Source organism: Maylandia zebra, linkage group LG19, assembly GCF_041146795.1.
Source record: "Maylandia zebra isolate NMK-2024a linkage group LG19, Mzebra_GT3a, whole genome shotgun sequence".
Lineage (NCBI taxonomy): Eukaryota > Metazoa > Chordata > Actinopteri > Cichliformes > Cichlidae > Maylandia > Maylandia zebra.
The window spans coordinates 11,351,636-11,377,063 of NC_135185.1; the positions used below are offsets into that span (position 1 = coordinate 11,351,636).

A 25,428-nucleotide genomic window follows, 5' to 3' on the forward strand; every position below is an offset into this window, starting at 1 on the left:
TTCAAAGCTCAATAAAAGAAGACTCGCACTCATAAATCAAACAGAGCAGAGGGGAGGAGAGAGAAATACGAGCGGGGAGGGCCGGCCCCGTCGCGCTCCGCTCGAGCCCATTTACGCCTTTTATTATTCATCCTAAACAAATATTATTCCGCCAAGTCTCCGAGGACTTTGAGAGAGGAGTGTGTTTTAATAATGAAGCCAGCTTCACATTAAAACACCCGTTCTGCTCAGCCCCCGAGGCTATTCACATGCACTCCACTGCATTAAAGCCAGAAGACAAAGTAATGCCACGACTCTATGCTGTTCCCTCTCAAAGGGATGCCCACAACTGAATAAAAGGTTAAGTGGCGATGCTTGTTGCTGATGTTAAACACCTCTCGATGACAAATAATTCACAGTAATGGCAAACGTCGTTCTCTAGACCGCATCCGACCCAGAAAAGACTCTGTGTGAATCAGAAGCAAAGGATCCACGATACAGCAACAAAGACAGCAACTACTTATCAACAAGTAACACTGCAAGTACACTCCCAACATAGCATTAACGCTGGGAAGACACTATCCCAGTGTATCCCAACACTATGACTCTTTACCTTCTTCCACCTGCCGTCACCACGAGCCTAAAACAGAGCTGCAAGCACACGTTGTTTCATTACTGCTAAGAGCCTCTGACAGTAAAACTACTCCATGCTTGCATTTGTTAGATTATTTTTACTGCACACAGAGGGATGTGGGCTGGTTGTGTGAAACTTTGCAGCTTAAAGTGTGAAGAGTCTGTACTATCAGCCATCCCAGCCCCACACAGAAAACCACGAGCCCATCCGCCCACAGTTACCGGCTGTTTGCCTTCCTTGGAGTCTCTCTGGCAGGACAAGCAGGCGGTCAGGTCCTGGACCACGCAGGACAGCTTGTCTTTCAGGAGCCGTCCCAGCCTGAGAAGCGCAGATCCTAAGAACGGGGATTTTTCCTCAGCTTTGCAGCCAAACGGCCAGAACCAGCAGCAACACATGGCTGCGACTGCGCCCAAGGCCTGAACCAGCGACCGACCCCTCTGAAGCAGCTCAAATAAGATGGTGAGGCAAAGGCATGGCCGGGGATCCTCATCCTTTTCTGCTAATGCCATGGCCATGCTGGGTCATTGTGCATCGGGATCCCCGTTGCTTCCTCCGTCACTCAGTTTTTATCTCCACGTCTGGAAGTTCTTACTGTGGAGTGGACTGAGCAGGGGAAGGCTAGCATTAACTGTGCTGACAGCAGTAAGCCTAGATTATTAGTATGCTCGTGGCCAGATGGCGGCTTAGTCATAACACACAAGCACTTCCACAAATTACCCACACCTACCCACCCCTCACACACACGTCTGCTCAAGTTTAGAGGGGGGTGACGGTAGCTTCAAGGAAAACAAAATCATCTGTGAAGAAGAAGATACAACCTCACATCTGCAGGCATGTGCCAACGTTTTGAAGTTTGGGATCCATGATAAGAGGGGAGAACTGAAACATCCTCCTCACAAGCTTTTAAAACATATTAAAACACCTCAGACTCGTCCAGCCCGCAGACAGGTGCCAGAGTCCAGAGAGCTGAAGAGTAAAGATGTGAACAAACGGTGCGAGCCTGCTTATTACTCAACTTAATAACATCACTGCCTGAATCAAGCCAAATCTCGCTGCACTGACATCCAGACAGAGCATGGCTCCAGTCATAGCGCTCTTCATAAGTCCATTCAAATGCTCTTAGTGAAATGTCTCGTCTGGACAAATGCAAAGAAGCTTAATATGTCTGTCCGCTGTTTAACCTTTGGTTTAATGCAAAAGATGACTGTCTGCTTTGCTTTGCATTGCATCAAACACAAACCGCAGAATTTATTATGTCATCGTTCATATACAAGGACACATATACAATACACCTGAGCTCAAAGCTGCACTGACTGGTCCGTTTCCTTATTGATTATTTTAACCGCAGTTTTCCCAATAAGTGAAAGAAGTCGATTAAACCCTCAGAACAAACTTGGGAAACTTGAATTTAAATGATTTTAATCAATCACTTGCATGTGGACTGGTGTCATGTGGTGAAACCAGATTACTTCCCACGTCCTTCCATCTGTCTAATGGGATTGCACAGCATCCTATAGATGCTTATGTTCTAGCGCAGCAGCGCGGCGGTTAGCGCCGACGCATCACATGCAGTCCGGGGCCTTTCTGTGTGGAGTTTGGATGTTCTCCAGTGGGGTTAGGTCATTCTCTATTGACTGTAGGTGTCAATGGTTTTCTGCGGCAGATTGACTACCTGTCCTGCGAGAGCTGGGATAGGCTCCGCCTCCCCCCTGCAATCGTCTGCAAGCAGAAGAAACTGAACGGACGATGTGCGAGAATCTGCCGATCGAGGCTCCGCTCACGTCTTTCAGACCACTTTAGTTCACTTCATCTGCTGAGTGGCTCAGCTCATTATGGTACAACAACACTGTTAAACCGATTGCAAAGGCGCTCACCATCCAAACGTTTCATTAAATAATAGAAACAATCATTAACTCAACGGTAAACAAAGCCATTAACTTTGCCTGGTAAGCGTTTCAGCTCACACACACACACACACACACACACACACACACACACACACACACACACACACGTAATAAGCACAAATTGGACTGCAATAGACTAATTAATCAAAAACGATCAGTCAGGTTGAGGCAGCTGATCGCATGTGTGACAAGAGGCTTGAAATTGGTCCTTCCCTTCCATCAATCTCTATCGACTGTGCGAGCAGCGTGTGCATGCACGTGTGCAGCTCTGTGCTGATGCATGGCCGGTTTTCTACCCGGTGACTCGATTTCTTTCTGCACGCCCTGGAGAACAAACTGATGGCTGCGCGTTGATTAAATCCTTCTGTGCGCAGCAGCAAAAATCTGATTTACCAGCACCGATATCTCACCCTGTATTTTATTTCTTTTTAATTTCCTTCACAGTGGTTGATTCCCACCGATGCAGAGGGGGAGCCCTTTTCTCCTTTTTCGTGGCAATGTGCACACATCCAGTGGCACGAGTGACACGGACACGCACACACTCATAAACCTCCCTCTCTCGCGCACAGCCGCACACCTTCCCATCTTCCATTCGTTCCTTGGGAAAACAGAAACGGCAGGGAGCTGAGCAGCAGTGGTGCAGTGCAGATCCCAGCAACAGGACTGACTCACGTCGCCGGGCAAACAACAAGAGACGAACAGAGAGGAAACGACAGCAAGAGTCCACCTCCCGGCTGACCTCGGGTCAAACACGTGGCAGCTACGATTAACGTTTTTTTACAAACATGTCGCCTGTATCGCCATCAATGATGCCTGCTCCCTTTTTCATTTAGTCTGCATTACATAATGAGCAACTTGCCAAACATGCACTCGCAATCGCAGCAGCGACGACTATACACAGCTTTGAAGGGCATTAAATATTAGCCGAATGATGCAAGAGGAGGTGAACATGCACGAATACGTTTAGGCTTCCAGCCATGGCTGCATCATTAACACACGGCTTTTTGCTGTGACCACACACACTCATTACTGCCCTCAATAAACACCGGCACACAAATCTTCCCGTATTACATTATCACATCACTGAAGCGTAATTCCCAGCGGAACAGGCTCGCGGTTTAATGACTTCAATAAAGTTGGTTTGCATATCAAAAACCTGAGTAGATATTGAGCGACCAATAGGACAGAAATAGGCGCACAATCTGCCATAACTCAGAAGGGACAACTGTTTGGCACATTTACAGATATGAGATATTCCTCTAAAGTGGCCTGAAAGGAAGTGTTGCATTAACTGTAGCGTGCTTAGAACAAAAACAGGACTCTTACGGCTAACGAATGCATGACGAGAAGGAAAAGTCTGCATGTAACAAGCAGGGTAGCTCTTAATAAAATGGTGCATGTGCACGGTTAAGTGAATGACAGGAGAAGCGTTCTCTTCAGAGGATTTGGCTTTGCCCCCAGGCATGCTTGTCCTCATGTGCATGTAGACACATGTGAGTGTGTGTTTGTGCAGGAGGCAGTGGGAGTGTGACACAGCCTCCCCTCTCAGTCTGCATGCCGTCTGCGTGACAGTAATAAGCTGTGTTTATACCGGTGGCTACGATTGAGTATCCTAATTATGGAAATGCTGAGGATTGGTGCCAGTCTGGTTTCTGACAGCCCCGCAGCTTCTGCTGAGAGTGGGCACAAACACAGCACAGACAATTTCACTCACACAGACCTGGAAGGAAAGACGGGCACAGAGTGTGGATGTTTACACGTCTTTTTTTCGCACTCGGGCCCCTCCTACCTTGCTGTGCTGAACAGGCCTGTGTGCGCAGTGGGAGCGACCATCCTCCAGTCCTACGTACAGAGATTCGCCACCGCCAGCTGCAGTACAAACATCTGGAAAGAGAGATTGTGGAGAGACAGAGAGTCAGCATGCGTCTATTTGTGTTTGATGGTGTTTTAAGCTCATACCGCCCCTTGAAGCGCATCCTTCTTCTAACCCACAAAGCACAAACAATGCAGACGAGAGTCGGTCTGAAACCACTGTGGGCGACTTTGTCGTGTACACAACTTAAATATGTCTCCAAACTAAAAACACCAAGGGCATTCAGTTACCCAGAAAAGCAAAAAAGCACACGCCTGGAAATCCTAATTAAAGACTCAGTTATCTCTTTCCTTGCTCGACTGGGAAAAAAAACAACAACTCTGGAGATAAAGTTTGCTGCTAGTCCAGCCTGAAAAATGTCTGCAAATAATATTTGCATCATTACAGCATGACAAACAGATAAACAGTGTTTTGAAAATAATTTTTCAGCCTCCTTCTGGTTAAAATTCAAGGTCTGGAGGACATGCTCTCTAGCAGCTGGCACATGCAAGATTTCTGATTGTCGACCGGGAGGCAGGCCAAAGTGTCGGCGGGAAACAAAAGAAAACTTCTGGGCCTCCCATTGAGCCGAACTTGGCATTTTTTAAGCCGGCAATCATCATCAGCCAATGTCTGATAGCTAGGCCGCAATTTCTAAATATATCTAATCATCTGCTGTCGTTTCTCTCGTCTCGTACATTTGCATCAGGCTAAATGAACGCCAGATGACAGACGTCTTCCTTCTAGGAACGCCATGGTGAAATCCTTTTGTAATTCATGTCAGACAAGTGTTAATTCCCCCACTGAGGGCACATACCTCCCTGCCTCCTTATCAGCCTGCCTGGGATCATGTGCCCTCTAGAGACGGAGCGGGAAAACTGCAGGCGCTTTGATGGCACCATTTGCAGTAATGAGGTCTTCAAGTCATTAATCCCTTTGTGTTCAATTACGGCCGCAGTGGAGGAAACGCTAATGAATTATTATCATTAAGATGACACTCAAGACTGTTTTTGTGCAATGAAATGCAATAAAAGCGACACAAAATGATATGCACATCTTAAAGGAGGTTTTGCTACACAACTTCTTCTTTTGTCTTGCAATGACTGCAGTTTTATTACATATGACTCAAAATAACATCAGCCATACTATTTCTTTATTATGTTCCTTACCTTGAAATCAAGAGCTGAACAACAATCGGATATTTTTCTCTTCCAGCTGGGGATCAGCTGTGCTGACATGGACGCCCTGCTCTGCTCTGACACCTCGTCTGCACCGTGAGACTAAACCAGGCTGACAGCACTCTATACATCCACAGCAGTAATGAGCCCTCTGCGGTCAAAAGCCCCTCCCGGCCCTTCCTCTCCTCCAGAACACACAGAGCTGTGAAACATCATCTAGAGCCCCCCCCTTTCTACTCGTTTAACTCGGGGAAGTGGAGCTATTAACTGAAACGGAAACGTAGTGACAGCACTCCCACCGCTTACTGGTAACAACAAGCAACAGCTCACCACTAATAACTGAGGTTCAAATAAACAGTAAATTCTAAAGAAGCATGGATTCTCGGATGTCACAACAATAATGCTGCCTAGATGATGGATTACAAAGATAAGAAGTGACTGTAGAAAAAGAGGAAAGAAAAACTGGAACTTTGCGGTTTCTGAGTTCTGCACAATGACACCGAATGTTTTTAGCAGAAGTAACATTTGCACATTCATACTCAGAACTGTGAAAGTGAAACTGTACGTGTCACCCTTCAACTTGTGCCACCATTTGTGTCACATAAGGTTTCAATACCAGCGTCTCTTTCTATTCTACTGTTAGCTGTTTGCAGTAAGTAAAGCTAATGTCCGATAATGACTCCATCTACATGAACGTGTGTGTGTTCAACTGTACGTTTGCGTCTGATTAAAGCACCTGAGGACGACTTGGCTCGGTGGTGTTTACTTCGAACTTCCTGGCTGTGTTTAGTGGGAGGAGCCAGATGGTCAGAGGTCACAGGTGGCAGCACGGGGCCCTCCCGCCTCAGGCTCAGGTGCACAGTTTGTTCAGCAAACAGCATTTGGATCAATGCCAGGTCCAGACCGGGGACGCACCGACCATTCAGGACCAGGATCTCATCGCCAGGACGCAGACCTGCTCACACGGGCAAACTCGTTTCAGAAAAGCCACGCCGATCTCAAACGTGACGCTCTTATTGGTCATTTCTAGATCGGCACCTTCATTGAAGGCCAGGCCATCAGGGAGCACTTCGCTGACAAAAACCCTGCTGTTCTTCTGGCTGTCTGCGTATCCTGTTACTGCAAAACCTGCCAGGAGGATTCAACCGGAGGATTACATAAAGGATCACGACATAAACTACAAACACGATTCGCCCAAACGTGCCCGACTCACCGAAGTCGCCGCTGCCGCTCTGCCTGCTCATGTGCAGCGTAAACACATTAGCCGGGACCACCTCCAACTGATCATTGACCTGCGGGGCAATATTAAACAAATCGATACACATTATAGAAAGAGCGGATAAATGAAGTGTTCGTGTGGGATCATGCGTGTTTCCCCTTCTCACCACATCACGGAGGAGCTCTCCGGGAGCCACGTATCGAACCTCCACGTGCTGCCCCGCTCGCCTGTGCAGTCGGAGGCAGTGCGCGCCCGGGTCCAGCTGTTTCACCTGTTTACACAGGAGCCTATAAATGCTTAGCAGACGGCACGCACAAAAATCATCCCACATATTTCCGCACCAGTACTTCGCCACACAGCTGCTGTGTGGCCCGAGGTGGGAATTACTCAGACTTTCCATGTAGTGATGGGAAATTTGCAGTAAACAAAAAAAATGTTTCGCCTAAGAAATTGCATGCATGTTGTTTTTGCATGTGTGAGCCCATGCATCTGCAGCCATTCAGGGGGGGCTGTGTGAAGTGTGTAATGAATTGGTGTCATTTCAAACCCTCGGGGACATAATGCAATCAAATCTGCTGCAACAGCTGTTTGAGGCCAGATTATCTGACCATTACTGAGGCTGTTCTCGATGGAGCTAAGAAGCTTTGCATATATGAAACATTCAAATGTTTTTTTGCTAAAACAGTCACAGGAATATTATCGTCTGATTTTTGTCAAATGGCATAATTTCTTTGAAACTCAACCTTGCACGCTGCACAGAGAAGGTCAGCAGCTGCCTGGTCTCTTCTGATGGGAACTTGGACCGTCAGCCCGTCTGGCATGTAGACACACATCAGCGCATCTGCGGCACTGCTGACGCTGTCCCAAAGACCGCCCTCGGGGGGCGACATGGAGTATATACTCGTCAGCACGTCCAGCCTCTGTGTAGGTGCAGAGAGGGGCATGAAGGCAGGATGCAGTGAGAGGTGGGTGAGGACCGTTAGATGGAGCAGAGAGGAAAGAGAATACGGGGGAGAGGGAGGTAAACAAAGAGAGGAGAGAGAGAGGAGACTTTGAGCAACAACACACAAATCAATACAGGTCCATTAGTCTAAATGCTTGGCTGTGGATCAAGTGGCAGAGCAAAGATGTCATACAATTAGCCTTTCAGAAATTCATCTGACATCACAGACGGCAGTTGCTCCATATAATAGTCATCATAATGACCGTGTACAGGATTGGCAAGCGTTGAGTGCTGGGTCTAGACGTCCCGATGATATCGCCGCAGTTCTCCCGGACTTTTTCTTCTAAAACAACCACAGGAGTCATTTGGACTGAGGTGAAGTGCGGGGGGGACAATTTATATCGGAATCACTTAAACTTTCAGGAGGTAATTATGTGCTGCATTATTTGCGGGATTAAGAGTGAGTGGGGTATTAAGGCGGGGGCGGGTTGGCCTCACAGGCGGCCATTTAGGGGTTTTGGTCGCGACTCGGTGTCTCTGGAGGAAAAACGCCACAGCTGCGATGTGGAGCTGCAGGGCTGTGGGAGACGCCACGGTGCAGCCCGAGACCACAATTATCAGAGCTCTGGATCACGAGCGACGGCTCAGTCGCAGCAAATGTAGTGAAACACGCGGGTGGAAGAAGCCTGTGATTCAGCACTTCTGACACAGACGATATGAAACGTGCTGGTTAAACTCAGACATGAGACCAAGAGGGATAATTGCTTTAGTGAATAGGTTGGGATATAAAGCGCAGTTTCAGATGCATTATGGCATGATAAAATAAAGCGTGGTGTGTGCCTGTCTGAGGCTTTCTGTCTGCTCTGCATGTGTGTGAGCTTTTCAGTCCGTTCCAGAGTCGAGCTGCCTGATGAATCACCTCAAGAGGAAAAAGACCTTTTTTTCCTGCCAGACAGAAGGCCTAAAGGGACGAGCTACAGTCTCTGATTCAGAGCATCAGTTTGCTCCACACACACACACACACACACACACACACAAACATTTCCACCTTAATGTCCTTTTGACTAGCCAAAAAAAAAAAAAAAAAAAAAAGAGCCACCTGTGTTCCTCCTAAAAATGTTTCCGTCTGCATGAAGGAACACAAGGTGCTGCTTCAACGCCCACTTCTGTCTGCAGCTTTATAGATGTCAGGTCACACTCACAACCTGAGGATGGAAAAAAAAAAGGCCGACATGGTTGCGTAAATGTCCCGTTTGTGTCCCGGTGTGACTGCAAAACCAAAAACTCTGTCGTCCCGATCAGAGACAGACTAACACTGAACACTCATTCATGGTCAGAGTGCGTTCTAACGGGCCGACGGTTGCCTGGCCAACGCTCCGTGAGCCGCTGCCAGACACGCGCTGCACTTCAACAAGTGCCCTCTGTGGCGAGTGTGCGCGTGCTATTTATGTTTGCGTTCAGCCAGGTCATTCGAGCCAGGGCTTCAACGTTTCCCCTCCAGTGTGGAAATTATTTCGAAGCGAGCGGTCCTCCACCCGAACTTCTAAAGATGGAACAGAGTGGAGTAACGAACGTTTAGTGATGACCGCTGCTGCAGAAGAATAACCATCTCTGTTCCACTTAGCAACATTGTAACACAAATATTACAGTAGTTCCTCAAACAGATAGGAAAAGACTGAAAATTGCCAATCAGGTCTATTTAAAGCGTATTACTCCTTATTTCCTTAAAGCTCCACCCAGCGATCCCCTCCTTTACAGCGCAATGCCACCAGTTTCCACACTCATAACACTACTGACTGTTTCTTAACCCGAATCTTATAACTGAAGAAGGCAAAGACTCGTTTCATTTTACTCTCTTTCACCAGCAGACCTCTCAGTCTCCCTAATAAACGAAACATGGCTGCAGCTGACTAGCTGAGTCTTCATCATCTCACGGCTCTGCATCGTTCGCCCTAAGCTCTTCTGGTCAAGTTGCAATAATGTGAAAGCGTCTTTTTCAAATTCATTTCAAAGAGAATGAAAAGAATAAGTGCTGTAATTCCAAAAACATAACAACTCAACATTTCCTCTTGGTTTGGCGAGAGCATGAGACCAGGGGAGCACAAAACTCTTTCGAGGTCGCCCCTTTTCCTCGATGCTGTTCGTGATATTTCAGGCGAGCACCTTAAGGCACAGTCGGTGTGAGGGGCTCGTACGAATCACTCCTGTGCTTTTTGAAGATAATGTGGTTCTGTTAGCGTGATAACGATGCGACCTTCAGCATGCACTGGAGCAGCCTGCAGCCAGGTGAGAACAACCTGATATATTCGCCTCCAAGTCAGTTCTTTGCTATTCATTTGTGGACTGCACCATCCAGGAAAAATGAAACATAGAAATGTAGCGCGAGGTGAAGAAGACGCTGATGTGGAAAGCAAACCTTACGCTTCTGATTTACCTGGTAATGTTTGTTCCAACCTTCAGCCTTTCTGCTAATAAGGACTGAAATATTAGCCCCGCTATGAACGTTTGTTATATTTCGTTCTTCCTGTAAAACAGAGCAACAATGTTTTAAACACAGCTGTTCCAAACATCCCAGTTTTACTTTAGATATTTACATTATTTTACTTTGCACATTAAACTTGGAAACACACTGATAACTTTTTATGTCCTGATTTTTCAGCATCAACAATTCCTTTCGTCAGCTCACATCTTTGCTGAGGTTTACACTGTGTGTAATAAAAAATGAAAGCACATCATTGGTCAGTCATGATTTGTGCTGTGGCTCAATCAAAGGTCAGTTTTTCAGAGGTCTAATAATATTCACCATCATAATTTCTGTTTTTATCAGATTATAATTCTTTTATTATGTGCAAACATAAATAATCTGTGCTGGGGTGGGCGGGCTCATGATTCTGTCCTAATCTTTATAAAGAACCACTTAGCAGACAGAAGTGACCCAAACTAGGACAAGAAAGCTTTTTATTCCAAAAAGCAGCAGCTGAAGTGCTTTGGTTTGATTAAACAGCTTTCGGGAGTTTCCCCAGGAGGAAGGTCCAACCTTATTTACGAATAAAGCGTCAGGATGGATGGAGTGTGAAAATGCATAAATGAAGTTAAAGCAAAGCTGTTTTAGTAACATAAGAATAAGTAGCAAGGAGTTTTTCCTCCAGCAGTCAAAACACATCAGCTCGCTCTGCTGAGGAGTCTTAATCCACAGCAAAACAAAATCATCCCTGTGCCGTTTTCCACTGCTGGAAGCAGAGGCTGGACCGAGGATGTAAGGAGCCAAGCTCTGCTATGTGAGTTTTAACTTCACACCATACCAAGGCAACTCCAGCAGTGGCAGCTCGAGCCCATGCAGATGTTTATCTCACCAACTGAAGGCAACAGCTAAACGTGACCTGCAGAAAAAGCTGGATGGAAAAGACCCACACAGAGAGGACACGACACGCACAAACACAGCAACACAAGGAAGCACAAGAGCGACGCACACCCTTCACTTGAAAGGATTAGTGCAGGATGAGTGCTTATTAGAGTAATTCGAGGGCTTTGAGTCCAAAGCAGCACAATAGGTGCAAAGTCATCAAGACGGAAATGAAGAAGTGTGCATGTTGACAAAAATCAAAGCGGCTGCACAAACCTCTCTCTTTTCTAACTTCCCACACCGTGAAGCCTTAATCCCCCCGAAAAACAAAACGGATCTCTGCGATGAGCCGCTTTCCTCATTTACGTCCAAACCTGAGAGACTTTGAGTGAAAAGAGCAGAGAAGCTTCCAGCAACATGCATGAAAGCCAGTGTTGTTTCCCCAACACGCTTCCTGCTCAGAGTCCCTTTCTAGGCCCTTAATGAGAGCCGTTTTACACTTGCCACATTGACCACAGACTAATGCTATGAATCACTACATCCTGTGAAACACTGATCTTTATAACACCATTCGTCCTCCGTCTAACGCTATCCATTATACCCATCTGTCAGTGCCACATTTCATCAGGCAGGAAATATTTTGGCTTGCTGGAGCCATCAGGAGGAGGATGGACTGACTCATTACTGCTGCACTAATCTGATACTGTCACCACGCCACCAATCAGTGACCACGAATGTTTAGCTGCGTTTTTCAGGTCTGTTTTGGCCTAAATGAGCTGCTTGCTAACTTTAGCCTAGCCTAGCTTATAAAAGCTTAAAATCTGGCTCCTGTATCTGACTGAAAACTACAACATGCAGTCCAAAAAATTGAGACACAAAACAATGAAATAGAAAGTGAACAATGCAGAAATGGGATTATAATAGGTGGCGTATTTGGATTCTATTTATATTCATGTTGGGAATTAAAAAGAGAAGAACATGTGGAAGTTGGAGCCCGGCGAGGTGAGGACCTCAAGCTCGCGCTGCTATTTTACAATTACAGCCCTCAATAACCAGCAAACGCTGGCGTTTTAAAGTCTGGCTGCTCAGATGGCCTGAATTCACACTTGTCAGTCATCCAACGCTTCGCCCATACACACACATACACATTCACATACGACACCATCCTTTAACTCAATTATGGTGTGAATTGGACCCCTGTTCACGCCGGTTTTTCACAGGGCTCCATCCCTCCTGTTAGATATGCTCTCCATTTGTCTTGCAGACACCTGCAGATCAGCATGAAAGGAATCGCTGCTTTGATCCTGGACGTGTAATATACTCAGGCGGACACGTGCGCCTTGTGATCCCAATGTACGCACGCCCAGCGTGTTCAAATATCTTTGCACAGCGAACCATCAAAGCCGCGAAAGACGGCAGAGGTTAAAGTAGCAGCAGACCCGTTTCAACTGCAGCTACTTCCAACTTAAACTAATAATAGTACAGATGAAACTGTGCAACAGGATGCCCGCGACAGATGGCGGGGGAGTTTTTAGGAGATTATTTAAAAAATAAGTTACTGAAATCGGTGACTCACCTCGGTGCTCCTGGGAGGCAGGGCGCACGATTGGCCTCCAGCATCGCTTTCAAAGACCTGAAACCCAGAGACAGACAGTAAGAAGTACAGACAGAGGGGCACCACGCTGACTGACTCATGAGCCATTAGCACCTAGCCATCTCAGCAACACACATATTAAACACACACGGTGCTTTTATGCAGTTAATTAAAAACTACGCATGGCGAGTGCAGCGCTTTGATACTGCTTCCAAACAGGGTCTGTGGCCTTTGAAGGTGCATTGGTGGAAATGTGCAGGGTGTGAGTGAGTGGAGGAAATGTGTGTGTGGACACTGAGTGTTTTCTGTGTAGCAGAGAGATCAAAGGGGGGTGTCTGAAAGCAGAGGGGAGGGCCAGCTCCCACCTATCCGTCTCCACATCTACAAAGTTCTCTGGCTCCTCGAGTCCGTCCTGCCTGTCTGTGATTGGGAGGCGTGTTGCTAACCCTGCGGCCTCAGAACATTTCAACAACTCTATAATACGGCCGTGACAGAGCTATCCGTTATGAGGGCGTGCCTCGAGTCCTCGTTTAAGTGGACTGCAGTTATCAGGCTGTGCTCTGACAGTCTGTCAGCAGGCAGCAGAGACATGACAAGCAGCACAGCCGGCAAATTCAATTCACTATTTTGCTCCCCAAAAAGCTCCGACATGAAGTCAAAGGTGTTTGTTTTTGCTCACAAATTAAAGAGCTCAAGCGGACTTAGAGGGTCTACAGGACCAAGAAAATGTCTTTACAATCACAAAGAAACTTCCAGCTCTTGTTCTGCTAATAAGACTCTGCGTCTCTCCGCAGCATGAGGACGTTTATAAAATAGCTGTAAATGGTGCCGCTTCACTAAAAAAGCCGGCTTATTTTAGAAAGCTTTAACAACTCTTCCACAAATCCTCGGACCTTTCTGGCCTACTTCCCACAAACGACTGGCGGCCAGCTCCTTATGATCCAGAGCTCCGCTAAGGCGGATGAGAGAAGAGAAAAGGGGAGAGCAGGGGGGATGACTTTGGGGGAAGGTTGTGGAGTGTGCCATCAAAGTGGTAAATGGGATTTAGGCTTAGTCAACACACATGAGTCAGTATGGAGACTGTGGGAGAAGCACCGCCAGCTCTGATGTTTATGCTCTGAGAAATGGGGGCGGCTGGAGGGGGGAGAGGGACAACAAATGGTGATAGAAATTAGGGAACCGCACAGTTTAAGAGATGGAATAAATTAAGGAGCTTGGAGAGTGTTTTTAAACTGGTAGATGGAGAGAAACCCTTGGAGATGGCACGTTTGGGAGAACCTGAGGAGCGTATGAAGACGTATCACTCGTCAGCCCAACTTGCGGAAATAGCCAAGGAGCCGATGATGTCATGTTTGTGACAGCGACAGTTGAATTTCCCACAGAGAATCACAGAAAACCAAAACTCGTGCCGCACTGACCCCCTCGCTCTGGGAAAAAGATTAAGGAAAATAGCAGATGTCCAGGAAACCCCAGCATTCAGAAAATCCCTCAGAGCGCTTAGCAGCCATTAACTGTTCATGATTAGCCTCTAAGTAAAGACGAAAACACCAGAAAACACTAAAAAAAGAGCTCGTGGGCAAGAGGAAACCGGGGGGGGGGGGAATAAAAGGAGGCTGTTTAATATTTAGCGTCTTTACACCAACCATCTGCTGGGCTGAGGGAACCGTGGAGAACGCCATCTACCACATATGGCTTTTAATAATTCATGTGTGCTGCAGCGCCACCTCGGCCTCCTGCACTGTGAAATGTAACTGGGCCTCATTAGGCCGGCTGGCTGGAGTCCCCCCAGAAAAATAATAACACATACACGCATACCTAGCCGGTGACAGACGTGCGCAAATGCACGAGCATAAATATCACAGAGCAGGTGGCGGGATAGATGAGCCCGACGAGAGCAGGTGAAACAGGACAGGCGGCGTTTTGCTCGTAGTCAGGAGTCGGGGCTCGCCTACCGGAGAGCCGCGCTCGGGAAACGTTGGACGCCACGCTGACATTACGGCACAAAGAAACACAAAGTTACATTCCTCTGCTTTATTAGAGTCTCGACTAATGAACAGGGGTCCATAAAATTACACAAGTGTTTCCTTTGGTGATGCTTAAAATAGACCACCAAGGCTCGTCTCCAGGGCCGTATCTGCAGGGTACAGAGCGGTGGATTTCTGTATCAATAAATAACCAGCTTGCATGAGTCTAATTACTAACCTGAGAGGATTTAGATGCCCCCCCAATGCACCTGGGTGAGGAATGCTCCCTTGTGTTTACGTTGATGGGAGGTTTGCGCTCAGCCTTACAGGAAAGCAGGAGGGATGTGAGCTTATGCGCTTTTCATTTAATAAAGACTCCTCTGGGGGAGGAGGGGAAATGTGCAGAGAACGCTGCGTGACTAAAACAGTCTCTAGCTATTTCTTTCACATTAACAAAGGCACTGCACATGCGAGCGAGCGACGAGCCAGCATGCTTTCAGGTTGCTCCATTAACGAACGTGCACACTGTGCACTGAAGGCGGGAGCATCGGGACTCTTTCTCCTCATGTACAGTAGACGTGAACACTGCCTGTAATCATGCACGTTCATGTCGTTTATGAGGTTTTTTAGTGAATTTCAGATAAAAAGAAGAATCAGTGCATTAATGTTTAACCCGTTTAATTCTTCCTTTAAAAACAGAATTTTATTAAAACATCTTCAGATGTCTGTGTGTTCGTGAATACCTGCGAGACAGAAGGTCTCTTGTCACGGCCTCTCCTCGTGAGGTTGTCGAGGCCTTTCAGGGAGGAGAACAGGCCTCTTTTGCGCTGTCTGTGAGTCAGGGACAGGGAGCGCCTCCTGACTGTGGCTTCGTCTCTGGAACAGATCTGAGTAGATACACTTTATCAGCACTACGATCATATTTCTCAACAGAAATTCCATCTAATCAAACCATCTTAATTAAGTTCATTTTCCTCCCGTGATGCACAAAACGAGCGTTTGCACGCTGCAATATACTACACTGAATAAAGAGTTTTCAAGGTTACTGCTAGACATCAAGTAAATCCAAACGTCCCATTCAGAAGCGTCAGAATCGCCTCTTTATGTATTCCTTACCAGTGCGTGAAAGGAGGAGACTGAGAAAATCCCCAGGCGTCCCAGGGTGGTTTTGGTGGGGCGGCTGGCGATGGCGAGCAGGCTCTTCGGGTTGGGCAGCTCTCCGCCCTGCAGACTTGCGAGGTAGCAGCGCATCCTGAAGAGATCCAGGTTGAATCTCTCCAGGTTCTGCTCCCACTGCTGGATCTGAGGGAAAAGGAAAGACGCGCTTGGTACAAGATCTGAATTTGAAATTGGTGTTTGGTAGGTGAGCGAGCAGAAGAGCGCTGGGGGAAATAATAATGGAGGGAGTTGAGGGGCGGGGAGGGAATGAAAGAGGGGGATCCAGGGTCAGTCTGGAGCTTTTCAGGGAGCTGCGATTGCTTGCAGATGTTGGTGGAGGGTAAAGGCATAAGTTCTGTGGAGGTTTGATAGTGAAGGATGACTGCATATGGAGCAGACGAGAGTGTGTGTGTGTGCAGTAAATTCAAATGCCCATTTTTTATGGACGACTTGAGAGGCTGATGATGTTGCACAGACCACCAGTTAAACCTCCACACACACACGTACAGTCCCCATGTCCCCGTTTGCACTATGTAAGCTATAAGAAAGTGCTTATTTTGTTGGCTGGAGACCATTTTTAATGAGAACACTCAGTTAAACAACGCTCCATAACAAACTGACTTTAATGGGTCTCGTCTGCACTGCGAGTTCATTTACAATAACGCACCCTATGGCGCGCTCCCATTAGGTCTCGCTCACATTGACGGCATTCTTTCGGATTAGGAGCAAACTGAGAAAGGGCACGAGGGTGGTGTTTTATGAACCCTGTGACTTCACAAACATCTTAAACACAAAGGTTGCACAGAAATTGCCGAGAGGCCGACTCGCCGCTCTGTGAAAAGCTCGGCTGGGCAAACGTCCTGAGAGCCAAAGGTTCCTGTCTGAATCTTAGAAAGTCTGGAGATCAAGTCAAAGTCGAGTCAAAGGAAAACATTTTGACTCGGTAGTCAGTGTTAAACTAAAAAGTGGGTACTTCTGTGCAGATAACAGTGGCTGAAGGTGCCATTTCTATGGCGAGCACACCAGAAACCTGTGGATGGCTTTGCTATACTCATCCCTTAAAAGGATGCGTCAAACAGCTTCCTGTCTGCTGCGGCTCGTGCTGTTACTTGAACACAAGTTGGTTTTTTTATCCTGCTATTCTTGGGTCATTGTATAAAACGCAGTGTACCGTAATTTAATTCCCACTGAGCGGTTTGAAGATGACTTTAAAAGGGGGTGGGAGGCATCGCCGCCGAAATCAGATAAGCTCTTTCCTTAAAACCTGCAGGGCCGCTGCTTTGGAAAAATCCTTTTTATGTATAACATCTGACAAGATCTGTGCGAGCTCCAGATTGATGTGCCACGGATCGGTTTGTCAACAGTCAAATATCCACGTCTTTGTGCCGGGACGGCCTAAAATAGTCCTGCAGAAAATTCGATTTGATGAGTCATGCTGGGGCGCGTTACTGATGAATAGAATTTTTATATTAATGCTTGATGCATCTAGCAGGCTTGAGTCAGCGCAGGATAAAAAATGCACATCAGTGGAAAGCGAGTCATGTTTGGTCACATCTGGCCGGCGTGCACAACTTACTTCCATTTCAGAGCTTTTCTGTTAAGAGATTCTCTTTTCTTATTTTCCCTCTTTAACATCTGCCTGATCTCTCTCTACACATCCTTCAATGCTGTTTCACTGCACTGTGTGTGTGTGTGTGTGTGTGTGTGTGTGTGTGTGTGTGTGTGTGTGTGTGTGTGTGTGTGTGTGTGTGTGTGTAGACTTCAAACATGCTCTACTGGCACCATAGACATAGGTGGGGGTAGGCAGAGACATCAAAGTAGTGCCCTGTTGGTGCTCCACAACTCCCCCAGAACCTTAAATCTATCATCAGCCTCATGGCGTCTTTATCAGTCCGGTCCTGACCCCATCATTGACTCCAACCATGTCCGTCTTCTTGTCTTGGCGTACCAGCTAATTGAAAACAGACCTGAGGACAAAGTTGGGCGGTGACATCTCCACGGATCAGCCCTGCAGTGAGCTTTTATCAGGTCCTCGTGTCTAATGTGGTGCAAAAAATGAAACGGACTGACCACCCTGTCAGCCACGACAACAGCCTGACGCTGCAAAACAAACTGTTTTCCCGTCACAGTGTTTTTCTTCCTGCTAAGCTACAGGTTTGGAGCTTTTTCCAGCCCTTTGTGATCTGCTGTATGTAGGCTAAAACAGCGCTGGGTGCTTCGGATTCTCCCTCCGGCTGCGAGGAGGAGGGAGAGGATAATGCATGTTGAGAGCCCATTACCGGGAAACATCTGGAATCCCAATCACATGTTTGGGGAGAGAGCTGCTCCTCTGGGCCCCTCGCGACACGTTTGGGACTGAAGCATTTAGGCCACTTCACCCACCCGCAGACGAAAATGAAACACAGGCTCGTCACCGCAGTCCAAAAAAGAAATAATCAGAAAAATGAAGTAGGGCACATTGTGTGGTTTCACCATGAATTATGCAGGGTAACGACACGCAGATGAGTTTAAAAACTGAAACATGAAGCGAGCACACGTTACGCCACTGAATCCGTTTATCACCACTGCGAACGAAGCAGATTTTCTCTGAGAATTTGTCTCAATAGCAGGAAGTGTGCGAGCCCTCGTAGCCAATGTCTCCCCGCAGACCTCATCGCCACCTGCTCACCTGGTTTTCGATAGCTTTGCGGTTCTTTGGATCGCTGACTACGGTCAGCTGCAGCTCGGCCATCTTCTTCATCTTCCCGTCCATGTCGATCTTCTGCAGCAGAGCGCGGACCTGGCTCCGCAGCAGGCGCACCGTATCCTCCTTCCCCTGGCGCTTGGCCAGCAGCGAGGCACTTGCGGAGTGGATCGCCGTCACCCAGTTTTCCAGGTCGGTCTGGTTGCTGGCCTGGAAGGGAAATAAAGAAACGAGGAGCTCAAACCGCTGACCAGTATTTCCATTACATGCACGATAAAGTTACTGTACCATTTATCTCAGAAAGATCATTAGGAGGCAGCTGAAAGACTCCTGCTTAAATCAAGGTTAATGTGCTCTTTTCATCCTGAGAGGAGACTGGATGAGAAATCAGTTGAGCCCTTTTTAAATGGGACTTGGGCTCTAAGGTCATTTTATATGAAAAAAGAAACCAGCGGGTGTGTGCAAAGACTTTCTGAGAAATCTTGAGTCACAAGCACAGGAGTCAGGTGACTCTTCACCTGGAAAAGGTAGACGTCTCCATACGAGTTGCTGAGGCAGAACACGTTCTCCTTCTTGGGATGCTCAGGAACAGCCTGGACGATGCTGTCCTCGGCCAGGAGGGCGTAGCGGGGCGACAGCTCCTGCTCCGGAGAGCCTTTACTGTAAGTTTCATAGAACAGCAATGTGCACCCTGGAAAGGGAAGGAAATGCTTTTACCGTGTGATTATTGCAGACACTGTGTCCTTGTTCAACATGAAAAATAATCTAAGCAATGAACTTCAGCAGAATTGGAGTTGTTGCTGTGACATTGAGACATAAAAGCACAAATCCTGCACAGAATGAGAAAAATGGCAAGAATGCGTCACTTCATATATTTTATTTTCTCTTCTGATATTTCCAACTAACCCAAACTGTGAATTCTTCATCTGAGTTTCAAGGACAGGGCACCGAAGCTCACCTTTCAAGGTCACCCAGTACTGCTTCCACTTGCGCCGCGTCACCAGCTCCAGCTTCCTGTCCTTGTGCAGAGTAACGAGGGGTTTGAAGGAAAGCCAGCCGGCCCGTCTAACCACCCCCTGCTCTTTTTCAAACAGCAGGTCGAGCTGCTCGAGCGAGCCTTCGGCAGATTCGCTGCTGCTCTCGTCTTCCTCGGTGCCGGTGGACGGCACTCTTCTCTCACCTCCTCCCTGCCCGGTACCCGTCTCCAGCTCCCTCATGAAGTTTTCATAGATGTTCTGGCGAAGGGCATCGTTGGTCGTTTGGTGAATGGCTCCTGAAGATTGGGCCCTGGAGGCTCCGGGAAACCAGAGGAGGCTGGAGACCTGGGAGGGGGAGCTGGTGTCTGCAGTCAGACCATCCACCCCACTGTCAAACGTATCACTCAGGTCCTTGTACCGGGGTTCCTGAGGAGGCACAAAAGGTGAAGAAAGTGAATGAAGAGTGTGAGAAAAGTCAATTGGAGGAAGATCAGAAGTGTGGGGCTGGCTGCAGATTACAAACTTGGCTCTGACCTGCATTGTTCCCATCCACATTTAGGCAAAACACAGCATGTTTGCCCTCCAGGTGTACAGACTTCTGTAGGTACCCGTGAGCTTACAGCGGGACACAAATCAACTCTGCTTCTTTCAATTAGCCCCAAGGCACTGCGAAACTTTTGAAAAATCGAGGCAAACCACTCGAACCTACTTCAAAGTCTGCATTACAGTCTCGAAATTCTTCCTAGGCTGAAAAAGTGGGACAAATTTCCTGTGATGGCACCTGAGAGGTTGGCACCCTCCAGGCTCAGACAATTTCACGTCATTTGAGGTCTGCTGTGGCTTCCCAATTCCCCAAATGAATACTTGATGGGATTGCACCCTTTCATGCCTAATGACAGCCTACCTACACTTCACTAGATTGGAGCATCGATTCCGCCCCTGGCAACAGAGCGGAGCGCTCTCAGCGTGCAGACGCGCACGGCGTCACGACAGAGCTCTGTCTCCATCTTTTGTTTATTAATGCGTTTCACTCCAACCTGTCTGCGTCGTCTCAGTCCTTAATGCGCATTTCGTGCTGCATCCACACTCACCCTTCTTCATATTTAGCATGCAGTTCTGCCTCCCTGCGCCCTGTAACTAGGCAGCAAAGGGTTCATGTTTAAGTTTCACAGCAGGACTGAACCCGGTGAACTCGGTGCTCACTTGAGGACAGGCTTTGTTTACCATTTCGTCCTCTTGTAGCAACCATGAAATCCACCGTTGTTTAGTTAGTAGCTGTAGATGCACACTGTGCAGAGGGCAAGCTTCCTCTAGCCCAACTCTATCCAGCCTCTCCTCACCGTCCTCCATCTGCTTTTCATTACAAGCAGATTCTTGGTCTTTGGCATCAGGGTCGCTATGTGACCTTTAAACCCACGAGTCCAGGGGAACCAGAGCTGATGACCTGCTGAAAGGAGGCACTGTGACCAGCCCGCAGAGATATTGCACACCGAAGTTTGGCATCAAAACGGCTCCCAAAGGAAAGAGGAAATACAGTTTTAAACAGCTCAATGAATTTAACGAGAACTTGTTGCATGCCCCGTTGATTACGGAGAAAGGAAACCCCCGTGCATTAATCACTGACTTGTTTGTGAATTTGCCTGATTGGTTCAATTAGTTTATACCAAACTGCACCAGAAATGCAGACTTCGTAAGTATTTATGTGCTTCACACAATTACCCGTAATCAGCATTGATTACCAGACCTCGGTCCACTTCTTTGAATTTTACTTCTGGACGAGGAAACAAAACTGGAGCAGATCGATCCTGCACCAGCACGTGGTTAGAAATTAGCGCAGCAGCTTTAGAAGGAGGCATTTTTTTAAAAACACTCAAAATGAGTCGAGTAAGCACAGGGTCAGAAAACTGCGTCACAGCAAAGCTTCTTGCATATTTCACTGAAAATAATCAAGACGTTTCAGCACGAGAAGCAGCTTACACAGTCTCCAAGAAGAAAACGCCTTCTCATTTGTTCTTCTCTGTCCTTTGTTTCGCTCCTAGACTCAACCGACTGAACACCAATCCCTATTAGCAGATTTATTCTCCGAGGAACGTGAGGGGAGACCCGAAAATCTGAACACAACAACCAGAACAAACATAAGTCACTCATTAACGTTAGAGGAGGGGTGGGGTTAAATCTTCAGCTCGGATTTAGCCTCACTCTACAGATCCTCTCAAAGGCTTACAGCTATTCTCTTGGCAGCACCCAAACAGCGTTCTGAAAACTTTTACAAGGCACAGCTAAACGAATTAATGCAGGAACAATTGCTTTCAAGCCCTCAAAGAAGGGAGGGACGAGAGTTCAGGCTCAGTTTAAGCAAATGTTTTAGGTCAAATTAAAGCTTGTAAAAACCTGATGTTTGTACAACCAAAATCAGGCGGTTCCTGCGTCCACGTGCAGGCAGCGGGCTGACAGGCTGCTCTCCTCACAGCACAGGTATCGTTTTACTTACACGAAGATCAGCTGTCCACTCAAAAGTCAATGCACCTCCCACGGACATCTTCAGTAACACGATTAATCGATCCGACTTGTAAACGAACGAGCTAAATGTGTAAAAGAAAGTCCTGCATGTTGCTAGAAAACAGTCAGTGTGCAATAATACTACTTAGATTTACCCACCCAGTAAAAGTATTCGTGATATCTGATTACCAGCCCCACACTCCTCTTCGTCGGAGCGTCGTCCATGCTTCGGCATTGTGCTAAAAGTCACTCCCATCCTTGTTCCCTCCTCACTAGAACAACTAGACCCAGCCCTGGCTGCTTTACAGATTTCATTTTGTGTCACCCCGCTGCGTCCTGTCCTCAGACAGCTGGTGTTGTGTTGCTAAAGGACCAGAGGACGGTGGTTGGTTCCCAGCCATGCCAGGACAACCACTGTGGCCCGCAATCATATAAATCTTGCCAGGAGGGAAACTGTCTGATGACCACTCCCTTCTTGGGCTAGATATGAAGATACACTAAGATTTTCAAATATAAAATCTCTATAAAATATAAGGCATGGCTCTGTATGCATCCTGTGAGTGATAAAAAGAGTGTAATTCATTAAAGAGTAGTGACTAAACCCCAAAGCCCATCTTGTGCAGGCTCACCTGAGACTGAGACTTCCTCTTCTTGCGGCTGAGGCTGCCCGTCCAGTCACTGAAGCGTCTGATGCGGTTTTTGATGGAGTCTTTCTTCTGGAAGATGAAATCCGGCCCCACCTGTTCCTGCCGTTGCCCCTGGTCACGGTACTGGTCCAGGTTCTCGCTGACGGTGTGCGATTTGGGCCTGCGACAGGGCAGGGTGTACGAAGAGTACTGGCGGGGCTCTGGGCATTCTTCTTCCAAAGGAACGTCCAGGACGGACGCAAAGGACGCTCGGTGTGGCCTCTGGCCCGGTGGAGGCTCGTGTAGCTGGGAGGACAAGTCCCTGGCTGTGGGGAAAGTCGCAGCCATTGTGGGGTCTTTATACAGATCTGTGATGGACAAAGGGGGGGACTGTTCTGCAAAGGAGACAATTTGGTGAATGGGGGAGTGTGCTAACGTTCTGCTGGCAGAGCAAGGCTGGTCCTGCTCACACAGCTCTGTGCTCGGCCCCCAGGGGGAGTCATACCAGGAGCCGTCAGAGCTCAGTGAGCTGCCTTTGCTGGTTCTGGCTGTGGAGGAAGTAGAGGCTGGAAGCGGAGCGCTGTGATGACCATCCTGCCTGCTGCCACTGGACCCAGGCAGACTGGGAGTCGATGCCGACTCCACATTGGGGGAGAACTTGAGGAGTTGGACCGGGCCAGTGGCCTCATCCAGGTGGAGAGGATTCCCCGAGGTGTTGGTGAACTCCACCCTGAGCGTGCCGTCCTTTTTGATCACCACCCGCGGGCTGCTTTGTTCCCCTAAAACCTCGTGCTCGTCATCATCTCCGTTCAGGGCGTGCCCGTTGAGTTCGACCCCGTATGGATTATCATCGTCTGACATGTGCCGCTTCCTTATGCCGCATCCAGGGGACCGATGCCAGCGGTGCTGAGCCGGGCTCCCCCTCACTCCTTTGGAGACGTAGTCACAGAGCCGGGCAGAGTAAGGCTGTCGGCTTTTAGGAGGCGACAGACAGCCACGGCCAACGCACCTGGTCTTGTACCCTGAGCCTACCGGAGCATTTTTCCACCACGAATGAGGAGACAGAGCATCACCTTTGGCTGAGCCTAGCTTTAATGAATATGGCTTCTGTTTCCCGGGGAAGATAAAGCTGGTGCCTTTGGGACCCTGAATGCTGTACTGGCTCTCTGAATTTCCCATCCTGCCCTGGAAAAAACATAGAAAAAAGGAAACAAAACCATAATGTCACGACTGGAAAATCCGTGGTTCTTACACATTAGACATGGTATGACATAATGCTGATTCATCAGAGGCATAAATTTAACTTATTACTCATAAACAATAACGGATACACACAGTCATCTGAGCTACAGTGACAACAGCAGCAGGATTAATACGTCGCTGATGTCTTCCATAGCTTATTCTGCTGCATCGGGTCACTGATGCTTAATGATGTCTCCCTCTCACTTTATTATATTCTTGCAGGAGCAGATAACTGACACCAGCAGGCTTTAGTCTGTCGTGGTTGTTATGTTGACAATTAAAAACTTTTAGATGCTTCACAGCTCTCTTACATTAGCATCAGAGAGCTGTGACAAGACTCCACACTGCCGGTAAGACTATTACCGTGTCCGCCGTCGCCCATGATGTGATTGCATAACAGGTGGAAGTAAGGCCAAACACTTCTAACAGCCTTCAAGTCTTTGAATTAGCAAACCGAGACGATCAGGAACTAAAATAAAGCCCTGCATGACGCGTGGGAAGGATGCAACACTTCAGGTCTTTTATAAGATTCAAAATCTCTTTTTCAAGAGTGACCTGGCTATTAAATAAAATGAAAGTTGACCAGATAAAGAAGACAGAAAGCTGAGGGGTTGAACTAAAGCATAATGCTGACCCTGGTCTGAAGGCTCCTTACACTCACCTCTGAAGCCTCGTCTCAGACTGGAGCTTCTATGTTCGCGCCACTCTCCGCCTCATTTCTCAAAATAAACTCATTCCTCCGTCGTCTGGCTCATCTGAAACACACAGGGAGAGGTTGGCTTAGTGCTTTCCACAAAAATGTAATTTACTTTGTGTAATGAGCAGAGGACAGCATTTGGTGCATGCACGTTTGTTTTTTCATTTTGTAAAAATGATTTAGGACCGTGTCCTCGAAAATGCAAAGTACAAGAAAAGTTCCTTCCTGTACGAGGTAGCACGTCCAGCAGTGCCACACAGACGCTACAGCGCCCCCCCATCAGCCAAACCAAACATTTGATGCATTTTTCCACCTCCCTCCGAGTAAATGACGTCGTCTTTGATCGGGTTTGGGAAAGCATTTCAAAGCCAGCTACAGTTTACCCATCTGTTTATTTTTAAACCTTTGAATCCTCGCTCGCTCCTTTTTTCAGCCATCATCTCCAAATTCGTCCAGGGGGCCGGGATCCAAAGGAGAAGAACGAGTGCACCACGTGTCTCTGCAGGCAATGTGACTGCCTTGCGTGTATGTAACACAACACGCCTAAACGCATGCAGTAATGCAGTCTGAGAGGGCTTTCAAACGGTGCTAACTCTGCTAAGCCTCGCAGCATACGTACAGCATGTGTACAGCATGTGTACGGTTACAGTAAAAACAAAGCTCGCTGCCAAGTGTCACCTCAGGATTAAGTGATCTGCAGCATTAAGAGTTTATCTGCTCCTGCTTGGGTGCACCTTGACTGCGAGGTGAGATTAAGACGTGTTGGCGGAGTAAGTGAACTAAAGTTAAAGAGCGCATTTAATACAGGGAGAAAGGAATTCCAGGAAACATCAACATTTTAAATAGAAAGAAAAAATAAAAGCCACTTGAGGAAATGATTCTCTTCTTCTGCAGCTGTTTAGAACGAGTGTGAAAAGTAGCAGCAGAAAGCAG

The 25,428-nt window shown here is 47.5% G+C and overlaps 1 protein-coding gene across 4 annotated transcripts in view; it reads right to left on the reverse strand.

The window, feature by feature from the left end:
* tiam2a (TIAM Rac1 associated GEF 2a) overlaps window positions 1-25,428 on the reverse strand; it is a 60,831-nt gene that overhangs the window by 15,167 nt on the left and 20,236 nt on the right. For 3 of the 4 annotated variants that reach the window (XM_014410608.3, XM_076877735.1, XM_076877734.1), the window contains exons 2-15: window positions 24,460-24,553; window positions 22,560-23,741; window positions 19,413-19,857; window positions 18,973-19,145; window positions 18,440-18,664; window positions 15,730-15,915; window positions 15,357-15,500; window positions 12,632-12,688; window positions 7,513-7,689; window positions 6,936-7,040; window positions 6,764-6,842; window positions 6,589-6,678; window positions 6,287-6,505; window positions 4,310-4,404 (exon numbers count right to left, since the gene is read on the reverse strand). In XM_014410608.3, the coding sequence (XP_014266094.2) occupies window positions 4,310-4,404; window positions 6,287-6,505; window positions 6,589-6,678; window positions 6,764-6,842; window positions 6,936-7,040; window positions 7,513-7,689; window positions 12,632-12,688; window positions 15,357-15,500; window positions 15,730-15,915; window positions 18,440-18,664; window positions 18,973-19,145; window positions 19,413-19,857; window positions 22,560-23,735 (3,171 nt within the window). In that variant the 5' untranslated portion in view covers window positions 23,736-23,741; window positions 24,460-24,553. Of the gene's footprint in view, window positions 1-4,309; window positions 4,405-6,286; window positions 6,506-6,588; window positions 6,679-6,763; window positions 6,843-6,935; window positions 7,041-7,512; window positions 7,690-12,631; window positions 12,689-15,356; window positions 15,501-15,729; window positions 15,916-18,439; window positions 18,665-18,972; window positions 19,146-19,412; window positions 19,858-22,089; window positions 22,518-22,559; window positions 23,742-24,459; window positions 24,554-25,428 lie in introns of those variants that run through there. The other variant, XM_076877736.1, reaches the window with a different exon arrangement.